The sequence below is a fragment of the Erinaceus europaeus genome, chromosome 7, assembly GCF_950295315.1.
Source record: "Erinaceus europaeus chromosome 7, mEriEur2.1, whole genome shotgun sequence".
NCBI classification, from domain to species: Eukaryota; Metazoa; Chordata; class Mammalia; order Eulipotyphla; family Erinaceidae; genus Erinaceus; species Erinaceus europaeus.
Window position 1 is genome coordinate 16,197,531 of NC_080168.1, and position 23,341 is coordinate 16,220,871.

General features: G+C 52.9%; 4 protein-coding genes across 6 annotated transcripts in view; 2 read left to right on the top strand and 2 right to left on the bottom strand.

Moving 5' to 3' along the window:
- PNKD (PNKD metallo-beta-lactamase domain containing) overlaps window positions 1–18,486 on the bottom strand; it is a 96,977-nt gene extending 78,491 nt beyond the window's left edge. Inside the window, exons 1-3 of one of the 2 annotated variants that reach the window (XM_016187067.2) lie at window positions 18,330–18,486; window positions 17,418–17,586; window positions 16,003–16,402 (exon numbers count right to left, since the gene is read on the bottom strand). In XM_016187067.2, the coding sequence (XP_016042553.1) occupies window positions 16,243–16,402; window positions 17,418–17,586; window positions 18,330–18,396 (396 nt within the window). In that variant the 5' untranslated portion in view covers window positions 18,397–18,486 and the 3' untranslated portion in view covers window positions 16,003–16,242. Of the gene's footprint in view, window positions 1–16,002; window positions 16,403–17,417; window positions 17,587–18,329 lie in introns of those variants that run through there. The other variant, XM_007519927.3, reaches the window with a different exon arrangement.
- Window positions 1,563–3,193, bottom strand: LOC103110741 (transmembrane emp24 domain-containing protein 9-like). The gene has a single exon (XM_060193904.1). The coding sequence runs from the start codon at window positions 2,954–2,956 to the stop codon at window positions 2,249–2,251; it is 708 nt and encodes a 235-aa protein (XP_060049887.1). The 5' UTR covers window positions 2,957–3,193; the 3' UTR covers window positions 1,563–2,248.
- Window positions 8,044–13,348, top strand: TMBIM1 (transmembrane BAX inhibitor motif containing 1). The gene is made up of 11 exons (XM_007519905.3): window positions 8,044–8,245; window positions 8,787–8,878; window positions 9,374–9,438; window positions 9,557–9,610; window positions 9,817–9,867; window positions 10,288–10,327; window positions 10,478–10,515; window positions 10,689–10,776; window positions 10,955–11,050; window positions 11,766–11,819; window positions 12,139–13,348. The coding sequence occupies exons 1-11, from the start codon at window positions 8,044–8,046 to the stop codon at window positions 12,283–12,285; spliced, it is 927 nt and encodes a 308-aa protein (XP_007519967.1). The 3' UTR covers window positions 12,286–13,348.
- Window positions 18,487–18,767: 281 nt separating the features above from the next.
- Window positions 18,768–23,324, top strand: AAMP (angio associated migratory cell protein). 2 transcript variants are annotated; one of them, XM_016187078.2, is made up of 11 exons: window positions 18,768–18,969; window positions 19,368–19,526; window positions 19,910–20,029; window positions 20,428–20,567; window positions 21,114–21,258; window positions 21,370–21,453; window positions 21,543–21,658; window positions 21,746–21,849; window positions 22,209–22,299; window positions 22,397–22,551; window positions 22,890–23,324. In XM_016187078.2, the coding sequence occupies exons 1-11, from the start codon at window positions 18,849–18,851 to the stop codon at window positions 22,963–22,965; spliced, it is 1,311 nt and encodes a 436-aa protein (XP_016042564.1). In that variant the 5' UTR covers window positions 18,768–18,848; the 3' UTR covers window positions 22,966–23,324. The 2 variants fall into 2 exon arrangements, with proteins under 2 accessions (XP_016042564.1, XP_007520006.1); XM_007519944.3 differs by having other exon boundaries at window positions 18,769–18,969; window positions 19,371–19,526.
- Window positions 23,325–23,341: the final 17 nt, after the last annotated feature.

The window sequence follows — 23,341 nt, forward strand, 5'->3', positions numbered from 1 at the left end:
TACCAAAAGCAGACAGGGACACAACCAAAAAAGAAAACTACAGACCAATATCTCTGATGAACATAGATGCTAAAATATTGAACAAAAGTCTAGCCAACCAGATATAGCAGTATATTAAAAAGATAGTTCATCATGACCAAGTGGAGTTTATCCCAGGCATGCAAGGTTGGATTAATATACGTAAATCAATCAATGTGATCCACCACATCAACAAAAGCAAGAAACCACATAGTCATATCAATAGATTCAGAGAAAGCCTTTGACAAAATACAACATCCCTTTATGATCAAAACACTACAAAAAATGGGAATAGATGGAAAATTCCTGAAGATAGTGGAGTCTATATATAGCAAACCTATAGCCAACATCATACTCAATGGTGAAAAACTGGAAGCATTTCCCCTCAGATCAGGTACTAGACAGGGCTGCCCACTATCACCATTACTATTCAACACAGTGTTGGAACTTCTTGCCATAGCAATCAGGCAGGAGCAAGGAATTAAAGGCATACAGATTGGAAGAGAAGAAGTCAAACTCTCCCTATTTGCAGATGACATGATAGTATACATGGAAAAACCTAAGGAATCCAGTAAGAAGCTTTTGGAAATCACCATGCAATACAGTACGATGTCAGGCTACAAAATTAACATTCAAAAGTCAGTGGCATTCCTCTATGCAAACACTAAGTTAGAAGAAGCTGAAATCCAGAAATCAATTCCTCTTACTATAGCAACAAAAACAATAAAATATATAGGAATAAACCTAACCAAAAAAGTGAAAGACTTGTATACTGAAAATTATGAGTCACTACTCAAGGAAATTGAAAAAGACACAAAGAAGTGGAAAGATATTCCATGTTCATGGGTTGGAAGAATTAACATCGTCAAAATGAATACACTACCCAGAGCCATCTACAAATTTAATACTATCCTGCTGAGCTGGGGGCGGTAGAGACAACCAGGGGCTCATGACTGAGTGGTACGCAGTTCAGTCTTTATTCATGTGGAATGAAGCACAATCTAAGCTATCTCTAATCACAATCCTGTCCTTATGTATCCTGAGGTGGAAGTGTCAGCTCTGAAGAGGATGTACGTAGGATAGAGGGTGGAAAGAAGGAAAAAGTGTGCAAAACAGTGAGGATTAAACCAATGTCCTGGAGGCAGGGCGGTGCTTAGTTAACAGTGGCTATGTAAACAGAATACAGTGTTAAGCAGGGGGGGATTAAACCAACGGAGCAGAAGGGGTCTTAGAAGCAGAATTTAGAAGCAGACCAACACTATCCCCATCAAGATCCCAAGCACATTTTTTAGGAGAATAGAACAAATGCTTCAAATGTTTATCTGGAACCAGAAAAGACCTAGAATTGCCAAAACAATCTTGAGAAGAAAGAACAGAACTGGAGGCATCACACTCCCAATACAATACTCAAATTGTATTATAGGGCCGCTGTCATCAAAACTGCTTGGTACTGGAACATGAATAGAGATACTGACCAGTGGAATAGAACTGAGAGCCCAGAAGTGAGCCCCCACACCTGTGGACATCTAATCTTTGACAAAGGGGCCCAGACTTAAATATTGGGAAACCAGTGTAACAAACCTAGACTCAATGGAAATGAAATCAGTAACTAAGACTCTGCAGGCCCCGTCCCCAACCAGTACCAAGGCCTCTTGTACCAGAACCCCAGTTCCTCAAGCGCCCAAAAGGACTACCACATAAAGCAGTGCCACATTGCTTATGGTAAACCCCTCCACCTCACCCTCAGTTTGCATATAGCCCAAATCAGCAGATTGAGTTCTAGGCTCGAAGAGGGAACATGAGATTCCTTGGGTGGCAGGGAACCACAGCCACACCCTAACCTGCTCAAAGTCCCAAGTTAGCAAAGGAAGACAAAAGAAGACTGGCTTGCCCACCCACTCCCCTCCCTCCAGCCGCCCCTGCCAATAATCTCACATCCCTGATCAGTAACATTGTGATTCTGAGGTGCCAGTGGTGTTCCCAGCGGCTTCACCAGCCCCTGGTGATTACTGCAAAGATCCCAGAGCCCAGGGAAGTGGGGAGGCATGTGCCCCACCACTTGAGGGGGCTAGGGGATTAGGCAGCCAAGCTGCCACCCCCAGCTTGTGCCCAAGGTGCCGTTGACCCCTCTCCCCTCTAGGACCCAATCCTCCTGCCAAAGAGAAATCAGTTCCAGGAGGCTTTTTCTCCCCCAGCAGGGAGGAAGGAAGGCCTGTGAGACCTGGGATGGTTACACCAGCTTCTTGGCTTCAAAGAAGCTCTTGAGGTGCCGCATCTGCCAGACGCTGATGGCCACGAGGATGAGGGTTTGCAGGATGGACCACCACAACACCCGCTGGTTTGTGCTCTCACTGGTCTGCCGGAAGCGCTCCTCATGCCACCGCTGGTAGTTCTGCTCTTTCTGGATCTGCTCCACTTGCTCCACCAGTTGCCGCATTCGGAGCTGCAACTCACTCAACTTGTCCTTAGCAGCGATTTCTGCATAGTCGTTGGCATGTTCACCCACCTGGATATCCAGGTGAACTCTCAACATGCCGCCAGCAAAAAGGGAAAACTTGGTGGAGTTGGAGTGAAGACAGATCTGGTGCTCACCAGGGGTGTGGGAGGTGAAAGTGAATCTGCCTTTGGAACCATACTGCCGGGCCAGGATGAGCTTGTCCTTTGGGTCCTTCACCTCCACGAACATGCCAAGCTCGGGGGTCACCGGCTGGTACTCCTCCCGCTGCTTGTCATAGAGCTGCGTCCGGTAGTTTCCTATAACCATAGTCTCCTCGGGAATCTCCTCAATAAAGCACTTCTTCTCCGTCTCTCCGTTGTGGAAGCAGAGCGCACCTCCACGAGCCGCGCAGCACAGCAGCAGCAAGTAGGCCCGCACCAGCCGGCCCAGCCCTGCTGCCGGCCAAGCCCTGGACACCCGCACGCCGCGCTCCACCGCCATCTTCCCCACCTCTGAACCACTATATTTCACCAAATACAAAAGTAAATTCCAAGTTGATCAAGGACTTGGATGTTAGACCACAAACCATCAGATACTTAGAGAAAATATTGGCAGAACTCTTTTCCGCATAAATTTTAAAGACATCTTCAATGAAACGAATCCAATTACAAAGAAGACTTAGGCAAGTATAGACCTATGGGACTACATCAAATTAAAAAGCTTCTGCACAGCTAAAGAAACTACTACCCAAACCAAGAGACCGCTCAGAATGAGAGAAGATCTTTACATGCCATACATCAGACAAGAGGCTAATAACCAGAATATATAATGAACTTGCAAATCTCAACAAGACAACAAATAACCCCATCCAAAAATGGGGGGAGGACATGGACAGAATATTCACCAAAGAAGAGATCCAAAAGGCTGAGAAACACATGAAAAAATGCTCCAGGTCTCTGACTGTCAGAGAAATGCAAATAAAGACAAAACAATGAGATATCACTTCACTCCTGTGAGAATGTCATACATCAGAAAAGGTAACAGCAGCAAATGTTGGAGAGGTTGTGGGGTCAAAGGAACCCTCCTGCACTGCTGGTGGGAATGTTAATGGGTCCAACCTCTGTGGAGAACAGTCTGGAGAACTCTCAGAAGGCTAGAAATGGACCTACTCTATTGACCCAGCAATTCCTCTCCTGGGGCTATATCCTAAGGAACCCAACACACCCATCCAAAAAGATCTGTGTACACATATGTTCGTGGCAGCACAATTTGTAATAGCCAAAACCTGGAAGCAACCCAGGTGTCCAACAACAGATGAGTGGCTGAGCAAGTTGTGGTATATATACACAATGGAATACTACTCAGCTGTAAAAAATGGTGACTTCACTGTTTTCAGCCAATCTTGGATGGACCTTGAAAAATTCATGTTAAGTGAAATAAGTCAGAAACAGAAGGATGAATATGGGATGATCTCACTCTCAAGCCGAAGTTAAAAAACAAGATTAGAAAAGAAAACACAAGTCGAACCTGAAATGGAATTGGAGTATTACACCAAAGTAAAAGACTCTGGGGTGGGTGGGTGGGTATGGGGAGAATACAGGTCCATGAAAGATGATGAATGACATAGTGGGGGTTGTATTGTTAAATGGGAATCTGGGGAATGTTGTGCATGTACAAACTATTGTATTTACTGTTGAATGTAAAACATTAATTCCCCAATAAAGAAATAAATTATTTATAAAAAAAAAAAAAAAGAAAGTTCATTGTGCTACTGGCAGTACTATCTTCCTGGCCCCTATTTCACTGTTAATCTTCCTTCCCTTGGAAAAAAAATAAAAATAAAAATAAATAAATAAAATTAAAAAAAAAGAAAACACAAGTAGAACCTGAACTGAAATTGATTGGCGTATTGCTCCAAAGTAAAAGACTCTGGGGTTAGTGGGTGGGGAGAATACAGATCCAAGGATGACAGAGGACCTAGTGGAGGTTGTATTGTTATGTGGAAAACTGGGGAATGTTACACATGTACAAACTATTATATTTACTATTGAATGTAAAGCATTAATTCCCCAATAAAGAAATTAAAAAAAAAAAGACTCAAATGCCCGAGGCTCTGAGGTCCCAGGTTCAATCCCCAGTCCCACCGTAAGCCAGAGCTGAGCAGTGCTCTGCCCTTACTTTCTTTCTAAAGAAAGTACTTTTTTTCTTTCATTAAAATAAAATATTGGTGAATAATAAAACAAAAATATTTTGAAAACTTGGGGGTAACGGGGTCTTTGCCGTGGGAGAGCAGAGGGGTGGGTGTGGGAGGAGCCTCACTCCAGCTCACTTTTTTTCCTGTCTGATAGTCTGTTAAGGAGTCGCCTGTGCTTTAGCTACTTGGGATGGCTCTCCTGTCCTTATGGAAGAGCATTCTCTACCTCTGCTTCGGAAAGGTGGTGTGACATCTGTTTTTTGGTTCCTCTGTTCTGTTTCCTTGCTTCCAAGCAAGCTGCCACTCCTGCAGGGGCCAAGGGCACGGGACCCTGCTGGTCTTGTCACACCTTCTGTTATTGCCAGGACAGGATGGTTGTCCTGCTTCCTGACATCAGTATGCCTGGTCTGGGAAGGTGGGGAACAACTTTCCTCAAACAACCAACTTAGAGGCTTGGCATGCCACTTGATCCCGCCCTGTCCCCTCTGAGTCGCCAATTATCTGCACTGTGCAGGGCGCCCTAAAAAGAGATGCCGCTTATCTCTTCCTGCCAGCAGCGACCTGGATCTGAGGTGTGTCTTCCCTGTGGGACACCAAAGGCACTGGCAGAGGTGGGGCCGCTGTTGAGGGCCCGCACTGCATCAGAGCTCATCCTGACTGGGGTCTAGGAACCATCCAGGCGTCTCTTTCTTATTTGTTCCAGAGTCACCTGGGAGGTGGCACAGTAGGTAAGAAAGTCTGGCCTGTGAGCATGAGGCATCACATTTGCCACAGTGACACTCTGCTTCTCTCAGTCATTGAAGAGGAAGACGGCAGGCGAAACAGCTCACTGGAATCGTGCGCTGCTTTGTCATGTGCACGGACCAGGTTTGAGCCTGGCCCCCACTGCAGTGAAGGAGATTTTGGTGCTAGGAAGTCTTTCACTTGCTCCTCCACCTTCATGTCTCTACTGGGTGGGAGAACGGGAAGGAGGGAGGAAGAGAAAAAGTAGCCCAGGAGGTGATGGCAGTGGTTTAAGTATTAGGATCTCAAGTAATAAGTCCAGACGTCAATTCCTGGCATCGCATGTGCTGGTTCTCTTACTTATTATGTGTGTGTGTGTATATATATATTTTATATACATATATATAAAGATATTTGTATATTATATATCATACACACATACAAGTACATGTGTATATATACATACATACATATATAGTTCATTTCTTGGGGGCTGGGCGGTGGCACACCTGGTTAAGTGCACACATTACCTGCGTTCAGAGCCCCTGCTCCCAGCCTGCAGAGAGTACACTTCACAAGTGGTAAAGCAGGTCTGCAGGTGTCTCTCTATATTTTCCCTCCCCTCTCAGTTTCTTTCTTAACTAAAAAAGAAAAAAAAAGAAGAAAAGAAAAAAAAAGTGGGGGAATGGCCATCTAGGTGTAGTGGATAGAAATCAAGAAGGAAGGGGGAGTTTGTGGAGAAAAGAGACACCTGCAGCACTGCTTTACTGTTCACAAAGCTTCCCCCCTGCAGGTGGGGACTAGGAGGCTTGAACCTGGGCCCTTGGGCATTGTAACACATATGCTCTGCCTGGTCCAGTTATCTCACTAATTAGCAAATCTAAAAAAATATTTTGAAAAGAAAAAAAAAGGGGGGAAGGGGTCGATAGCATAATGGTTATGCAAAGAGAGGCTCATGCCTGAGGCTCCAAAGACCCAGGTTCAATCTCCTGTACCACCATAAACCAGAGCTGAGCAGTGCTCTGGTAAAAAAAAAAAAAAGAGGAAGAGGAAGGAGGAGGAGAAGGAAAAAAAGCGGGGGTGGGAGGGACTGGGTGGTGGTGCACCTGGTTGAACACATTTGTTAAAATGTGCAAGGAAGGGGGGGTAGATAGCATAGTGGTTATGCAAACAGACTCTCATGCCTGAGGCTCCAGAGTCCCAGGTTTAATCCCCCTGCACCACTATATGCCAGAGCTGAGCAGTGCTCTGGTGTTTTTCTGTGTCTTTCTCTCTCTGCATCTCTCTCAAAAATAAAATGAATAAAATTAAAACAAAATGTGCAAGGACCTGGGTTTGAGCCCCTGGGGGAAAGTTTTTTGAGTGGTGAAACAGTGCTGCAGTTGTCTCTCTGTCTCTCTCTCCCTATCTCCTCCTACCCTTTTGATTTCTGGCTGTTTCTATCCAATAATTTAAAAAAGAAAAGAAAAAGGAACACAACAGAGAAAATACTTTGTTAGAGCACAGGACTCTCACATAAAAGTAAACATTTGGGAGTCGGGCAGTAGCGCAGCGGGTTAAGCGTACATGGCGCAACGACCAGCATAAGGATCCCGGTTCGAGCCCCCGGCTCCCCACCTTCAGGGGAGTCGCTTCACAGGCGGTGAAGCAGGTCTGCAGGTGTCTGTCTTTCTCTCCCCCTCTCTGTCTTCCCCCTCCTCTCTTCATTTCTGTCTGTGCTGTCCAACAACGATAACATCAACAATAACAACAATAACTACAACAACAATAAAAAACAAGGGCAACAAAAGGGAAAATAAATGAAATATAAAGTTTTTTTTTTAAAGTAAACATTTATAGCAAACACTCACCCAGAAGGCTTCCATTCTAGATCCTGGGGGTGGGTGGTCTTTTCCAGGCCTGGTCCCCTCATCTGAACTGAGAATTTGGGGCAGTACATCCTGGAGGGATCCCTTGGAGCTCTGACTCCAGAGTTCCATTACAGAGAGATTGGGCCCTGGGGCTTTGCTCCTCCCTCTGCCCCCACCCCCAAGCTCTATTCACTCCCTGGCAAGGCCTCGAAGTGTGGCTGCCCCCACATGCCTCTGACACACCTCAGCTGCCATTTGATGTAACCAGAAAGTCTTGTCGAGGCCTGCCATTCCGTGCAGCCTCCTAGTCCCAGTGGCCGGTCAGCACCCACTTGCCTGGCCTCTCTGGCGTCCCAACTCAGCCTGCCACTGTCCTTGGAGTTCACGGCTCTCCCCCTCAGCCCTGGCTGCTGGCCCTGTCCCCTGCCTCCTGGGCGTTGGCTTCTCCCCAGTGCTGCCAGGCCTGGCCTGGCTCTCGTGCCAGCTGCTCTGGGGGCTGGGTTGAGCCTGGGACTGGCCAGGAGGCTTTCCTGAGGTCACTGGGCCTCTTCCCTGATCACTGGCAGGCTTTCAACTCGAGGATGGGGGGGGCGTTCTAGGCCCAACTCAGTCACTGACTTGCCCCCATACCCGATGTAGGAAGCTGACTGTGTAGAGAGGAGGGCTGGCAGGAGGGCACCAAGAGGTGGCCAAGAATGACACTTGGTGATGGAGAGAGGCTGAGGGCCTCCTGCAGCTGGAGCCAGGCTGAGGGCACAGTTCTGGATACTTGTGACGCTTCTCTTTCCCATTTCAGGTTTTGCCTTGGCCAGTGAGTGACCATGTCCCACCCCAGCGCACCCCCTCCCTATGAGGACCGCAACCCCTTATACCCTGGCTCGCCACCCCCGGGGGGCTACGGGCAGCCATCTGTCCTGCCAGGCGGGTACCCGGCTTACCCTGCCTACCCTCAGCCTGCCTACGGACATCCCGCCGGCTACCCACAGCCGATGCCCCCCATCCACCCAATGCCTATGAACTATGGTGAGTGCCTGCAGGGCAGGTGGGAGGGATAGGGAAGGAAGGCCCTCCCCTTTCCCATATCTTTTAAAATTTCTCCTTCCTGTTTGTTCTTTCAAGTATCTAAGGGGACCCCTCCAGCCTCCCTTTATTCAGCAAGGAAACTGAGCCCATCACACACACACCAAAGCTTGCACGTCAGATGAGCAGTCCCCTCACGGGACTGTTTCTGGTTTCTTTGGGTGGTGGCCAAAGCAGACTGACTGCTTCTCAGGAACCACCTCTGGTACCACAAGTGCATACCCGCTGCCTCTGAGGCTCACAAAAGGCCAGTGTCATCATCTGGATGGCTGAGAGCACATCATGGCAGGGAAATGTCACATCGGGTCAGAGATGAGATAAGATAGGGTCAGGATGTGACAGGACTTTTCCTGGGAGTTTCTGAGGTGGGGCCCCTGGGGGTGTTCCCCGTGGCACTTCGGGACTTCAGGAGTTGGGGCCAGGAGCCCAGGTCATGGAGGCTTCGTGTCCCCGATTGGTCATGTGTCATCTGTTCTCTCCTCAGGCCCAGGCTACGATGGCGAGCGAGCAGTGAGTGACAACTTTGGGCCCGGAGAATGGGATGACAGGAAAGTCAGACACACCTTCATCCGCAAGGTGGGAGTCAGCTGTTGGATTGGGATGCTGGTGTCACCCACTGTCACCTACTCTCTCTAGCCCAGAGGATCTCAGCTCCTCTGACCTCTCCCTCACCTTCTTGACCTCTGTGGGGAGTGTTTGGGGAGTGGGATTCAATCTGGAAACATTTAGCAGGAATTTGCTATAAGTGTTCTATCTGTGCCCCCCCCCCCCAAATTTCTTCTTGCTAAAGGCCTCAAAGGCAGAAATGGTCCTGCCCCCTCTCACCTCTGTGGACCTGCACACAGATATAGCAGGGGTGCAGGTGGGGACCCTAGGTATATGGGCCATGGAGGGCAGCAGGAGGTGGCCTCAGCTCTGGGGTGTAGACTGGGGGCGGTGGCCCAAGGCCAGGCTGCAGCTGAGGGGGGCCCTCTGGTGGGAAGCAATACAGACCTCTCACAGTTAAGGAACCCAAGCCCCACCACAACACCTGAAGGGAGCCGGGTGGTGACCGCACTTTTTGTACCCCAGGTCTACACCATCATCTCCATCCAGCTGCTCATTACAGTGGCCATCATTGCCATCTTCACCTTTGTGTGAGTCTTGGGGCTCTGAGTGCAGGGAGCATGGAGGTGGGGGGTGGACTGGAAGAGGCATCTGGAGAGCTGGTGCTCAGTCTGCTGGGTGGTGAATCCCCTCACATCCACCCCACAGGGAGCCAGTGAGCAACTTCGTGAGGAAGAATGTGGCCATCTACTATGCATCCTAGTGAGTGTTGCTTCTGCCTGCTGGCTCCCTCTCTCCCCCAGGCGTGTCCCCCTTGCCTGTCTGCATGTACCCCCGGCAGATTCTCTGTGGCCCTAGCTGAGGGGAGCCTGTCCCCTCACACTTCCCAACAGCTGGGTGGGGCCTGGTGAGCATGCCGAGAGGGGTCAGTGCGGGCCTGCAGACTTCTAGTCTCTCTCTCCTTCCAGTGCTGTCTTCTTGGTCACCTACTTGACCCTTGCCTGCTGCCAGGGCCCCAGGTGAGTGACTTAGACAGAAAGGTCGGTGGAGGGGAGAGGCGGAGGTGGATGATTGGGGTCAGGGATTCCTCGGGCAGCAGCTGCTGGAGGCATAGATGCAGTGATGATGGCGATGAGGATGATGATGGTGAGGAGACTGCTGCTGAGGCATGTGTCACGTGCTTTTCAGGGGAGAGAGCCAGCGAGCTAAAGTCCTCACAGCCACCCTGCAAGGCAAGAGCCATTTCAGCCACCCAATGGCAGCAAGGCATCCAGGTCTGTGTGGCTCCACAGCCCACACCTGCCCCCTTGTTGTCTCTGTGTAGACATCCGAGCAAGTTGCAGGGGCCCTCCCCCAAGTCAAGGTCTAATCTTCCAGGCAGTCTAACTAGAACTCGCCTTCTCTGGGACCTGGCCCTGACTCTGTTTCCTCCCCTCCAGACGCCGCTTCCCATGGAACATCATCTTGCTGACCCTCTTTGTGAGTCTGGGGGTGGGTGGCCCTGCCCCTGCCCCAGGTCTCTTGGTGGTTGCTCCCGTCTAGCCTGGTCCAGTGGAGCCCCAACTCTAATGGGAGCCCCAGGCCACACTTCCCTCACGTGTGTCACTCTTGTCCCTTTTTCTCCCTCAGACATTTGCCTTGGGCTTCATGACAGGAACCATTTCCAGGTATCTTGAGGACAAGCCAACACCATCTTAGGAACACTAGGGGGCTGGGGGGAGTGTGCCCCCTCTGCTGCCAGTCATCTGCACCACGGCTGGATTCCAGGCAGGGTCCTTGGGGGATGGTGGTGGCTTACCCCTCTGTTCTCACTCATCCCCTCACCCCCCCACCCCACTAGCATGTACAACACCAAAGCTGTCATCATCGCCATGATCATCACGGCCGTGGTGTCCATTTCGGTCACCGTCTTCTGCTTCCAGACCAAGGTGAGGGCTAGCCCTGGCCCCTCCTTTATCTGGTGGGGCATCTTTGGATGTGGCATGTGGGCAGACCTGGCAGGCCAACGTCCCCTTACACTGAGGGGGGGGGAGGCTCCTTCATGTCACTGCCTGTCCTTGTGCTGTAGCACTGGCCTGACAGGTGTCCCTCCCCGTTTCCTGCCAGGTGGACTTCACCTCATGCACCGGCCTCTTCTGTGTCCTGGGAATTGTGATGATGGTGACTGGGATTGTCACTGCCATCGTGCTGTCCTTCAAATATGTGAGTATCCTTGGGGGTAACGGGTCAGTGAGCCCCCAAATCAGGGCAGATCCTCCTGTCTGGCTGGCAGAGGCAACTCTGTGGGGACAGGAAGCCCCAGAGGCGTAGAAGGCCCCATGCAGCTCCTCCAGGAAGTCATAGACTCGGTCTGTCTGAGAGCCGAGATCAGGCTGTAGGAGGACACTGGTGACAGGTGTCCAGGCCCGGAAGGCAAGGGCCCCAGTGGTCTCCATATCTCATTCCTTTTTCTTTCCTTGTTAGCTTGAGGCCCCAGGGGTGGGAGACCAGTGTGGGAACCGCTTGCCAGTGTGGGAACTGCTTGCCCTCTCGGCTGTGGGCTGGGCCTGGTGTGGTGTGCACTCCCCTATTCTGATACTCAAAGGGGTTGCTGGGGAGGAGTCTCCCCTCCTGGGCTGGGCTGCTAGAATCTGCTGCTGACTACAGCTGACCAAGGCCTGCCGCTCCAGTTGCTCTTAACTTCCTCCCCCGGGGGGAAAGCCAGTGGGTAGCACCTCACCTGGAGACTGGTCTAGTGGTGAGCTAATTGATACTGTGTGTGGGAGGGCCTGTCTCTTTGCCCATCACTGTCCCTCCTGCTTTGTCGGAGAGGAGCGCAGAAGCAGCTTTCCCTGGGCAGGCTCACTCAGACCCAGAGTCCTGGGGGAGGCTGGTCCCTGCTGTGTGATCCCTCACGCCACCCTTCTCCCCTCCGCAGATTTACTGGCTCCACATGGTCTACGCTGCTCTGGGGGCCATCTGCTTCACCTTGGTGAGTGGGAGCTTCAGGGGTTGGGAGGGATGGGACCTGGGGAATGCTCTTGAGGGGTTGGGTCGAGTGGGGCCATGGTTGCCTTTCCTGCTCCCGGCTGTCAAGATTCTAGGGGTTTTCTGGGCATTCCTGCCATCTCTTTCCACCCTCCTGACTAGAACTTCACCCAGTGGGTCAATTAAAGGCATAACTTCCTAGACTGAAAAGCTTGAGGGTGGAGATGTGCACGTGTCTGCGTATCACTTGTTAGCTTGTTCCTTGAGCCCCGCGGGACACACCTGCCGCCCAGCTGAACCTGACTGTGCACCCATCCCTACAGTTCCTGGCCTATGACACGCAGCTGGTCCTGGGGAACCGGAAGCACACCATCAGCCCTGAGGACTACATCACTGGTGCCCTGCAGATCTACACCGACATCATCTACATCTTCACCTTCGTGCTGCAGCTGCTGGGGGATCGCAATTAGGGGACCCTTCCTTCGCTTCGGGGATTATACCCCATTTCCTTTCTCTTCTGGCCTGGGTGGCCTCTGACTACACATACAGGAGACTGGGGTGCCGTGGAGTCAAGGATCTGGGACTAACCCCTCTTGCCTTGGTGGCTGGGCTGAAGGAATGTCTTCTCCCCCACCCACTATGTGGTGCCCTGTTCTCCCTAACAGCTGGGGCCAGAGGGGGGAGGCGGGAAGGAGCCCTCACGCTGTAGCAGGAGGGGGAATGGGAGGCATAGACTCCAGGGGGATGGGGTTTCACTCCCACCCCACCACAGGCCTCTAGCTTCCTTCAACCCCATCAAAGCTTTGTCCTCAGCTTCCTGGACTCCCAGCCTAGAGCCCTGCATGCCTCTGGCACCACTCGCCATCTGCCAGCTCGGGGAGGTGGAAGTCCTAGTGCCTGCAGGTCTCCCTGCTCCAGCCTCTTCTTTCAGGGTGGGAGGGAGGGTGCTGCCGGGGCTTCCTTGTGGCTGGAGACAGAGAGCAGCAGCTCAACTCCATTTTCTCCACAGCTGCCTGCGGTCTCCTTGGGACCTCTGGCTTCCTGTGCTCAGGGCCAAAGGTAGGGATGGAGGGGACTGGCTTGCAGGATCCGATGTGTGACCAGGAAGTTAACTGGGGTGGTGAAGAGATTGGAGTGGGGGACAGGGAAGATGCCACACCTAGACCGAGATACTTAAGCTACTGTGATACCCATGGAAGCTTCCAGATTCTTCCTGCTAACCTGGGAAGGGCCCCACTCTAGAGGAAGGAGACTTACTCAGTTTGCTCTTAACTCACATTGAGGTGTCTAGACTTGAGCCCCACCTCTTTCCTGCCAGCTACTGCCCTCTTTGTGATGTTAAGTGCCTCACACTGGCATTGGGGGAGGAGAGGGGCAAGGGTCACGCTGTCAGTCACTGGTAGGTGAGGGTGAAAATCAAACCAGCCCAGTAGAGTTAAGACTTCTCTGTTAAGTACCAGCTTCTAAATGTATCACACAAAAGGCTAATATAACCACAGTGTAATAATAAAGTCTTATGTACAGAAATCAGAATGTGTCTTCCTACTGTTTCTGTCACTTCCAGGGGCCAGGCCTGGGCAGATGAGGCACCTCTGCTCCCTGGCTGTCAGCTCCCACTATCTGCAAGGGGATCAGGTCCACTCTGCCCTGGGGGATTCCTGTGGTGGCAGGGCAGGTTAGGAGGAAGAGTCCAACCAACCCTGCAGCACTGGTCCCTGGGAGGACTTCTGCTCTGTCCCTAATGCTCTGGGGGAAGCTTTGGTACAAAGCTATTTATTTTAACCAGATCACTGCTTAGCCCTGCCTTGTGGTGGTATTGGAGTTTGAACCTGGGACCTCAGAACCATAGGCATGAAAGTCATTTCCATAACCACTATTTCCTCAGGTTTTTTTTCAATTATTTTAAATATTTACTTGACAGAATTAATGGGGATAGAAAAGGAGAGAGGGTGGGCGGGAGTAGATGGCATAATGGTTATGCAGAAAGGCTCTCCTGCCTGAGGCTCCAAAGTAACAGGTTCTTTTTTTACAAATTTTATTTTTTTGAGAGAGATGCAGAGAGAGACACACACAGAGAAAGACCAGAACACTGCTCAGCTCTGGCTTATGGTGGGCGGGGAATTGAACCTGGGATTTATGAGCCTCAGGCATGAGAGTCTGTTTGCATAACCATTGTGCTGTCTCCCCTGCCCTTTTTTTTTTTTACAGGGTTTAAAAAAATTTTTTTTAAAGATTTTATTCATGGCACAAAACGCAAGGACCAGATCCTGGTTCGAGCCCCAGCTCCCCACCTGCAGGGGAGTCACTTCACAGGTGGTGAAGCAGGTCTGCAGGTGTCTATCTCCCCCCCCATCTCCCCCTCCTCTCATTTCTGTCTGTGCTGTTCAACAATGAACGGTAACAATAACAATAATAACCACAACAAGACCACAACAAAAGGGGGGAAAATGGCCTCCAGGAGCAGTGGATTCAAGGTGCAGGCACTGAGCCCCAGCAATAACCCTGGAGGCAAAAAAAAAAAAGATTTTATTTATTTATGAGAAAGACAGGAGAAAGAACCAGATCACTCTGGTACATGTGCTGCTGGGGATTGAACTTGGGACCTCATGCTTAAGAGTGATGCTTTAGCCACCTCCCAGACCACAGAAGTCCCAGGTTCAATCCCCTGCACCACCATAAGCCAGAGCTGAGCAGTGCTTGGGCAAATATGCAACAGGTTAAGTGCACATGGCGCAAAGCCCAAGGACCAGAGTAAGGATCCTGGTTCGAGCCCCTGGCTCCCCACCTGCAGGGGAGTCGCTTCACAGGTAGTGAAGCAGGTCTGCAGGTGTCTGTCTTTCTCTCCCCCCTCTGTCTTCCCCTCCTCTCTCCATTTCTCTCTGTCCTAGCCAATGACATCAATAACAATAAAACAAGGTCAACAAAAAAGGGAAAGTAAATGGACAGAGACAGCTGCAGCATTGCTTCACTGCTCACGAAGCTTCCCCATCTGTAGGTGGAGACTAAGGGCTTGAACTAGGGGGGTCCCTTACATGGTAATGATGTTTGTGTTCAACCAGGTGTACCACCACCTGCCTCACCCTCCCTTTAAAAAACATTTATTTCGGGGTTGGGTGGTGGCGCACCTGGTTGAGCGCACTGGTTACAGTGCACAAGGACCTGGGTTCAAGCCCCTGGTCCCTACCTGCGGGGGAAAGCTCAAGTGGTGAAGCATGGCTGCAGGTGTCTTTCTGTCTCACTCCCTCTCTATCTCCTCCTTCCGTCTTGGTTTCTGGCTGTCTCTATCCAATAAATAAAGATTTAAAAAAAAAGCACATTTATTTTACTGCTGATAGAAATGGAAGAGAAAATGGTAATTAGAGTATCACTCTGGCACGTGTGATGCTGGGGATAGAACTTGGGACCTCACACTTGAGAACCCAATGCTCTAGCCAGTAGACCACTTCCTGGACATCTTTTCCCTCTGTGTTTAAAAAGTCAGCCAGGTGGAGTTGGGCGGTAGTGTAGCGGGTTAAGCACAGGTGGTGCAAAGGACCAGCGTGAGGATCCTGGCTCGAGCCCCCGGCTCCCCACCTGCAGGGGAATCACTTCACAGGCGGTGAGACAGGTCTGCAGGTGTCTTTCTCTCCCCGTCTTCCCCTCCCCTCTCCATTTCTTTCTGTCCTATCCACGGACAACAACAATAACAACAACAATATAACCACAACGATGAAACAAGGGTAAAAAAACGGTCTCCAGGAGCAGTGGATTTGTGGTGCAGGCGCCTAGCCCTGGCAAAAACCCTGGAGGCAAAAAATATATATATATCACTTGGGCTATGTATTCTCCTCCCCACCAGGCATTTATACACACACTTGCCTGGGAAGCAGACTCGGAACCTCTGCCTTGGATATTCTTGTTACAAAGAGACTGAGCCCAGAGGTTGAATCACTTTCCCCTCCACACCCTGAAGCCCTCTTTGATTCTCTCCGTCATCTGTGGGAGGCTGAGTGGTTCTCCACCTTCCTGTCAGCAGCTCTGAGGGCTTGGTCCCTAGCTACGCCTAGGCTGGTGTCTGACGTCTCCTTCAAGTTATACCCAACAAGCTAGCAGGAACACTGAACACTTCTGTGAGAATAACCGGCCCTACTCTGGGCCCCTCTGCTCCGCTGCCCTCCTCTCCGTGTCACAAACCCAGTGCTGCAGCCTTTCACACACGCAGTCACTTTATTTGCCTTTGGCTGGATTATTGGCAGAGAAGGGCGGGGCTTGGGGCTGGCATAGCCTGGGCTCGAAGCGCCCCCTGCTGTCCGTTTGTGGCACAGACCAGAATCATGGCCAAACTAGTCTGTGCGGTTGGTCGGGCAGAGCCTGTGGCCCATACAGTCTATGGGGAGGCCGCTTGCCATCTTGCTCAGGCCTGAAGCCCCCAACCCAGCTTTGGGAGACTAGGAGTGTGGGGGGGAGGCCCTGAACCTCTGGCTCTCATACTCGCCCGCGTTGGATAACCGCATGTTCTGCCGAGCCTTCATCTGTGTCAAACGGTTCTTGTCCACTTCCCGCTTGGTGAGGATGAAGAGGAGGATACCACAGGGGAAGCCGATGGCCCTAGGGGATGGGGAGATGTGCATGGGGTTTGGGGAGGGGCTAAGCCTGAGCTAGAGGAGCTGGGAGCAGGGGTGAGAGGGGCAGGGACAACTCATTCCTGCTCCCTTCATCTGGTGAACTGTGCAGTCAGTACCTTTTGTGTCTATTCAGTCCCCGAGTTGACTGACAAGGGTCCCACACAAACCAAACCAGCTCCCGTGCAGCTAACAGCTCTGCATCACTCCCTGGCCAAGTCCAAAGTCCTAGGCATGGCACAAAAGGTGTGTGGTCATGTCTCTGCCTACCTCTGCCCTCTTTCCTGCAGCCCAACACCCCTTAACACCAACAGCATGACTGCCCAGTCTCTTTCTCTCTCCAAGTCTTGGCAAAGAGGTGCCCCCTCCTTCCTTCTCCCACAGCCCTCTTTTTGATCTGAGTAGCCACTAGTGGGAAGGCACCTTAGTGTGAGCGAGGAGCACGGAATCGCAAGACCTGTTGAGAACCCCAGCTCTGAGCCTCAGTTCCCTCCTCTGCAATTGGGGGGACCTACTACCAGTCATCTCAGAAAGACTAAAACACTCCATTCAAAACCACATTCACACCTCAGGTGTTAAAAAAAATGTTAGCCCCCCATCTTTCCCTTTAAACACATATCAATAATACATATTAAGGTCAGAGTCAAATCCAGATAACCTCCTGAGTGCCTACTAGGTGTTAACGAGACAACTAATAACAATCTTACGTGATTTCCATTGGGTCTCAATTCTAACTCCCCAAAGAAAGAATGAGGCCAGGAATCCCAAGCCACAACAAATTATCTTAGCTCAACCCACAAAACAAAACACTGTCTCCAATTCTACACACTTCCCCAACCCCTCTGCCCCATCCCTCTTAAAGTCCAGTTCCCATACCCAGCAATGCTGCCTCTACAACCTCAGACTCAGTTTACCATCTGAACCTTGCAGAAGTTTCTGGGTTCTGCCCTCCCCTGGATGCCAGTCCCCAGTAGTGGACAAAGGGGTTAGTCAAAACTCACCAGGCTAGGCCAACTGCTTTCATGGGGTTCTTGCCCCTCTTCCTGGGAATGTATTCCAGCTCTGGGGGAAGGGGCTCCGGTTCCTCCTTGCACTCTGGGGAGCTGTGGCTTTGCAGTGCCCGGGTCCTGTTCTGGGAAGCCTTGCTTGCTGTAGCTCCTGAGAGAATCCCTGTGGGTGGAGGCAAGGTGGTCAGGAAGAGATGAAGGCACCAGGAAGGGCGGCTGAGATCTGAGGAAGGGGAGTGACTACAGTTTGGAGAAACAAGTGCCAGTGAGAAGCCATAAGGACATGGAAATATCGCCACCGAGGTGACACCTTTGGAAGCCACTTGCACGTTACTGCGGGCTCTTCGCTCTGGAGCCAGGAGAGCGAGCTTCGCCATTCATCTCAGACCACAGGACGCGGAGGAAGGACTGCAGTAAGATTCAATGAGACGCAGGAAGACCGAGAAAAGCTTTGCAAACTGCAGAGGGCTGGCACTGGGAGGGAGCTTAAAAGTTTACTCCAGCCCCTCGTTTTCTAGAAGAGGAAACTGAACCCCAGAGAAACGAAATGCTTCGCCCAAGGTCAAACCGCTAATTATCCGGGGCTAGAACCCGAGCCTCCAGAAGCCCCGGGCTCTTTCCTCTGCACTGCGGTGAGTGTGACAACACCTGGAGCGCGGGAGTCTGAACGACTTCCTGGGGCTCCCTCTCTCAGCAAGACCCCAGAGACGCCGTCTGACCCGACCGCAGGGAGATAGATGGACGGTGTGACCTCTAGAGAGCATCTAGCAAGCCCCCGGCCGCTTTACGATCCCGCAAAAAGGGCGGGCAGGGATTGGCAGCATTGGCCTCCTGCTATCGCCCCGAGGGATGTGAAATTAAGAGGATTCCCTGTGGTTATATCCTCCCAGGGGTCCCTCTCCTTACCCCGGAGGACGCGGGCATTTCTCGCCCCCCGGCCCTTCAGCGCCGTAGCAGCTACCACCGCCGCCATGTTCAGCTCCCACCCCCCCCCTTCACCGCGCTCCCCGCCGGGAATTGTAGTTTGCGTCAGGTGCCTCCCCCGCTCCTTCCGTCCTGCCCATAGGTAAAAGACTACATCTCCCAGAATTCTGCGCGGCGGACCCGGGAGAACTACTCTTCCCAGGAGATCCCGGAGGTGCGCACGCTCGCTTGTTTCCATCTTGTTGGGGGGCGGAGTCAGGATGGGCGGAGTTTGGGCGCTCCCCGCCACAGCACGCCCCTGTCTCCCAATTCTGCCCTGTGGTTGGTGAGATGACTAGCCGTTTCCTTCGGTTATTGGTTGATTGGCTGTCGCTCTTCCTGCTGGGGCGTGGACTACGCCTACTTCCTCCTAGGAGGAGGGGCTCGAGTTCCGCGTCGTCGCGCAGAGCCGACTCTGGGAGGCGTTTGGGCCCGGAGAAGTGGATCTGCTGCTTTCGCCGCATGGAGTCCGAATCGGAAAGCGGGGCCGCCGCTGACACCCCCCCGCTGGAGACCCTCAGCTTCCATGGTAATGAAGAGATCATCGAGGTGGTAGAACTGGATCCCGGCCCTCCGGACCCGGGTGAGAACTGCCGTTCCTAAGGCCATGGGACAGGAGGCGCTCGCCCCTGTGGCCTCTGACTCCTGCTTCTTACACCCCCTCCCACTCCACTGGCCCCCCCATACCGACCTGCGTCGCCTTGTCCCCACCCCCACACTTAGTTCGCAGGCCTGGCCCGGGTGGGGGGGTCCGCCTGACGCCTCCTCTGGCCCTTCCCCTCGCACACCCCCTTCCCGGCATCCCCTCGGCCCTCTCTCCCCACTGGGTCTCCGGCCAACGCAGGTCTGCTGACAGCTCCTGTCCTCCGCTTCCCCGCTCCCCTCCGACGGCCCCCACCCTCTCGGCACCTGACCCAGAGCGGCCCAGGTGCCCCCTCCCTCCGCCTGCCGAGCCCCATCATCTTACCCTTGTCACCAAAGCAGATGATCTGGCCCAGGAGATGGAAGATGTGGACTTTGAGGAGGAGGAAGAAGAGGAAGAGGGCAACGAGGAGGGCTGGGTGCTGGAACCCCAGGAAGGGGTGGTTGGCAGTATGGAGGGGCCCGATGACAGCGAAGTCACCTTTGCCTTGCACTCAGGTGGGCGTCACAGCAGCAGGAGGGACACAGGGATGGGGACCGCCAGCCCCACTGGGTGGTGAGCTGGAGGGAGAGCTCAGAGTATATAGATGCCCGCCCGGGTTAAAATCCTGCCCCCTTTCCCATTGTTGATCTTTATTAACCTCTTTGGGTAGTAGTCATTTAGTAAGAGTTGATGAAAGCGACCTGGGTGCAAGTCAAGAGTGTTTTACAGAACCTCTAGCGTTGGGATCGGGAGCGCTGAGCTCAGCCAGCCTGGTAGCAACCCTGGTGGGAGCCCGGACAATACTTGAGCCCTGCTGCTTACAACTATGACTGTGGCTGGCAGTGGGTGGGCCCGCTGAAGGCCCTACCCCCGGTTCACAGAGCGTCTCTTGGTACAGCTTCTGTGTTTTGTGTGAGCCTGGACCCTAAGACTAACACCTTGGCGGTGACGGGGGGCGAGGATGACAAAGCCTTCGTGTGGAGGCTGAGCGACGGGGAGCTGCTCTTTGAGTGTGCAGGTGAGGGGCTTCAGCTGGGGGGCCAGCCGGTGTGCAGCCAGCAGCCATTAGCCATTTACTGACTCCCTACACCCTGCTGGGTCCCAAAGAAGAGCCTGCTGTTGTAATGAGTGCAGAGGAGGGTGGCAGCGATCAGCCAAGGGGACCTGGAATGAGAGTATCTGGACAGAAAGGAGGCCATGGGGGTGCAGCTGGGTAGAATGAATAAGACAGTGGCCTGGCTGGTGCAGGATTATAGGGAACAGCAGTATCTGGGGGGAAGTGGGGCTCAGGGTTCAATGAGTTTGGCCAGCTGTTCTGCTGGGACCCGCACTTTTTTTTTTTCCCTCCAGCCAGTCCCTTTCTGGGGTCGGGGACCTGGGTCCAGATGTTCACCTGCTGCCCACCTATTCTCACAGGCCATAAAGATTCGGTGACCTGTGCTGGCTTCAGCCATGATTCTACTTTAGTGGCCACTGGGGACATGAGTGGCCTCTTGAAAGTGTGGCAGGTGGACACCAAAGAGGAAGTCTGGTCCTTTGAAGCCGGAGACCTGGAGGTGAGAGCAGCAGAATGGGATTGAATGGGGGTGGGCGATGACAGGACAGGGAGGTGATTCTGCAAATGACTCTGCAAATGACTCTCATGCTTGAAGCTCTGAGGTCCCAGGTTCAATCCCCAGCACCATTGTAAGCCAGAGCTGAAAAGTTCTTTGGTGAGAAGAAAAAAGGAAGGAAAAGGGACATGGAAACAAAATAGCTCATTCAGGGATCATGGATTTGGGGAGCTGGGAGAGGGAGAAGGAACACAGGCCTGAGACCCTGTTTTTTTTTTTTTTTTTTTTATTGGGGTGGAGGTTACAGGCCCATTGTTTTGTGAATTTCAAGCAGGGATTTGAAACTCTGGGAGAGAAAGACAGATGAAGAGTCAAACAGCCCAAGAGGCTCAACTGGACAGTGATTTAGCTCAGCCTAGGAGCCCTGGGGTAGTGGAGCTGACCTGGCTCTTTGAGGTTAACCTTGGCACCAAAGCTTCAGCCAGGTATGGGCTCCACACAATGGCCAGTCAGTGGCCAGGGTCTAAGCACCTCTCCCTGCCTGCCCAGTGGATGGAGTGGCACCCGCGGGCACCTGTCCTCCTGGCGGGCACAGCTGATGGCAACACCTGGATGTGGAAGGTCCCAAATGGTGACTGTAAGACGTTCCAAGGCCCCAACTGCCCAGCCACCTGTGGTCAAGTGCTTCCTGATGGTGAGTGGCAGCCCTGAGGCTCCTTCCTCTGCTGTTGCCCCTTTCCCACCCTTGCTGTGTGTCCGAGCAGCTGTCTGTCCCTCTCTGTTCATCAATGCTTCTGACTTTCAGGGAAGAGAGCAGTGGTGGGTTATGAAGATGGCACCATCAGGATCTGGGACCTGAAGCAGGGAAGCCCTATCCATGTGCTGAAAGGTATCAGGGTGAGGGAGAAGGGCCCCTGGGCCAGTATTCGGGAGAACTGACAGCACGCTTCAGCTTCTTGCTCCCCACCACTCCCACAGGCACTGAGGGGCACCAGGGCCCGCTTACATGTGTGGCCACCAACCAGGATGGCAGCCTGATCCTGACGGGATCCGTGGACTGTCAGGCCAAGCTGGTCAGCGCCACTACTGGCAAGGTGAGTGGGTCCCCTGCCCCTGTGCGGCGGGTCCCATCCCACTGCCCTTCTTTCAGGCCCTTCTCTAACGCTCTACCCTGCTTGCAGGTGGTGGGCGTTTTCAGGCCTGAGACTGTGGCCTCCCAGCCCAGCCTGGGTGAAGGGGAGGAGAGTGAGTCCAACTCAGTGGAGTCCTTGGGCTTCTGCAGTGTGTGAGTGGAGGCTGGGCCTCGATCAAAGTCCCCAGAGACTGGGGTGGGGGCAAACAACAGAGGGATAGCTCACCTTCTTGGGTGTGTCCCTTTCCGTGCACATGGTTTGAACCCAGGCAGCACAGAGGAGGTGCTGTAGCACCTGAGGAAACTGATGCCGTGTGTGTCTCTCTCTCTGAATGGAAAAGTGACCCGAAGTGGTTAAGTCTTTGTGCATGCCGTGAGGCTCGCTCTCGGCACAAATACATGAGGGGAACCTGGCAGAAATGAGGCAGGGAACCAGGGAAGAGTTGGGGGGGGGGGGCTCACATGAGTCCAGGACCTTTCTTGAGCCTCAATGGTACCCTGTCTCTGCCCAGGATGCCTCTGGCAGCTGTCGGTTACTTGGATGGGACCCTGGCCATCTATGACCTGTCCACACAAACCCTCAGGCACCAATGCCAGCACCAGGTACAGGAGCTGGGAGCCAGTGGTGTGGCTGTGGGGAGCCTGGCCTTGCCCCGCCCCTGCACCCCTGACCCTGCCTTCGTGTCTGTCCACCCCACAGTCAGGCATCGTGCAGCTGCTGTGGGAGGCAGGCGCAGCTGTGGTCTATACCTGCAGCCTGGATGGTGTGGTGCGCCTCTGGGATGCCCGCACCGGCCGCCTGCTCACTGACTACCGTGGCCACACAGCTGAGATCCTGGACTTTGCCCTCAGCAAGTAGGTGTCCTGGGGGGCCGTGGGGGGCATATGGGGACCCTATGGGGGAAGCGGGGACCCTCCTGGGGCCTGGGAGGCCACAGTGCTGGGGAGTAGGTGCTTCTGTCACTGTGTCAGGGACCTCTGGGGTCTCAGATCTCAGTTCTGGGACCCTTGTTGCTGGGGTGCTCTTCTCTGATCCCCTCTTGGGTCTTGGACTTTAATTCTCTTAATCTGAGCAAGAGTACCAGCCTGGTGACAGGCCCTGGAGGTAGCCAGGATCCCCCCCGGGCAGGGAATTGGGCCCTCAACCCAGGTCCTCCCCTTCCTCCTCTTTGACCTCCGCTTCCTGCCCACAGAGATGCTTCACTGGTGGTGACCACATCGGGAGACCACAAAGCAAAAGTCTTTTGTGTCCAGAGACCTGACCGCTAACGGCCTGTATTTGTCCCATGTCTGGGCTGGAGGGGAGCCTGCCCGCCCCCCAGCAGAGGCCTAGAGTTCAAGGGGAGAGGCAGGGAGGGCTTCAGACCACTTTCCAAATCCCTCTAGTCACCCCCTTGCTATCGTGTCTTCCTGGAGACCCTCCCCCCCACTTCTCCCCTGCCCGCCCACCCAGTGGGTCCCTCTGTCTCTTTCACTGTCCTCTCTGCTGGTGTGAGCCACAGGGGGCAGGGGGTGTGGCAGAGTAGGCCTGAGGTTCCCGTTCTTTCCCTTCCCGAGTTTGGGGGCGGAAAGGAGGAAGAGAGATTAGTTACAGATTTAAGAGATGTAAATAAAATATACTTCCCAGAGACGGTGTCCGTGTGGA

Coding starts and splice junctions, on each gene's coding strand:
- LOC103110741 (XM_060193904.1), bottom strand. CDS start 2,956: ATGGCGGTGGAGCGCGGCGTGCGGGTGTCCAGGGCTTGGCCGGCAGCA.
- TMBIM1 (XM_007519905.3), top strand. CDS start 8,044: ATGTCCCACCCCAGCGCACCCCCTCCCTATGAGGACCGCAACCCCTTA. Junction 9,868..10,287: donor GCCTGCTGCCAGGGCCCCAG/GTGAGTGACTTA, acceptor CCTCCCCTCCAG/ACGCCGCTTCCCATGGAACA. Junction 11,820..12,138: donor GGGCCATCTGCTTCACCTTG/GTGAGTGGGAGC, acceptor CCATCCCTACAG/TTCCTGGCCTATGACACGCA.
- AAMP (XM_016187078.2), top strand. CDS start 18,849: ATGGAGTCCGAATCGGAAAGCGGGGCCGCCGCTGACACCCCCCCGCTG. Junction 21,850..22,208: donor TCCTTGGGCTTCTGCAGTGT/GTGAGTGGAGGC, acceptor GTCTCTGCCCAG/GATGCCTCTGGCAGCTGTCG. Junction 22,300..22,396: donor GGCACCAATGCCAGCACCAG/GTACAGGAGCTG, acceptor TCCACCCCACAG/TCAGGCATCGTGCAGCTGCT.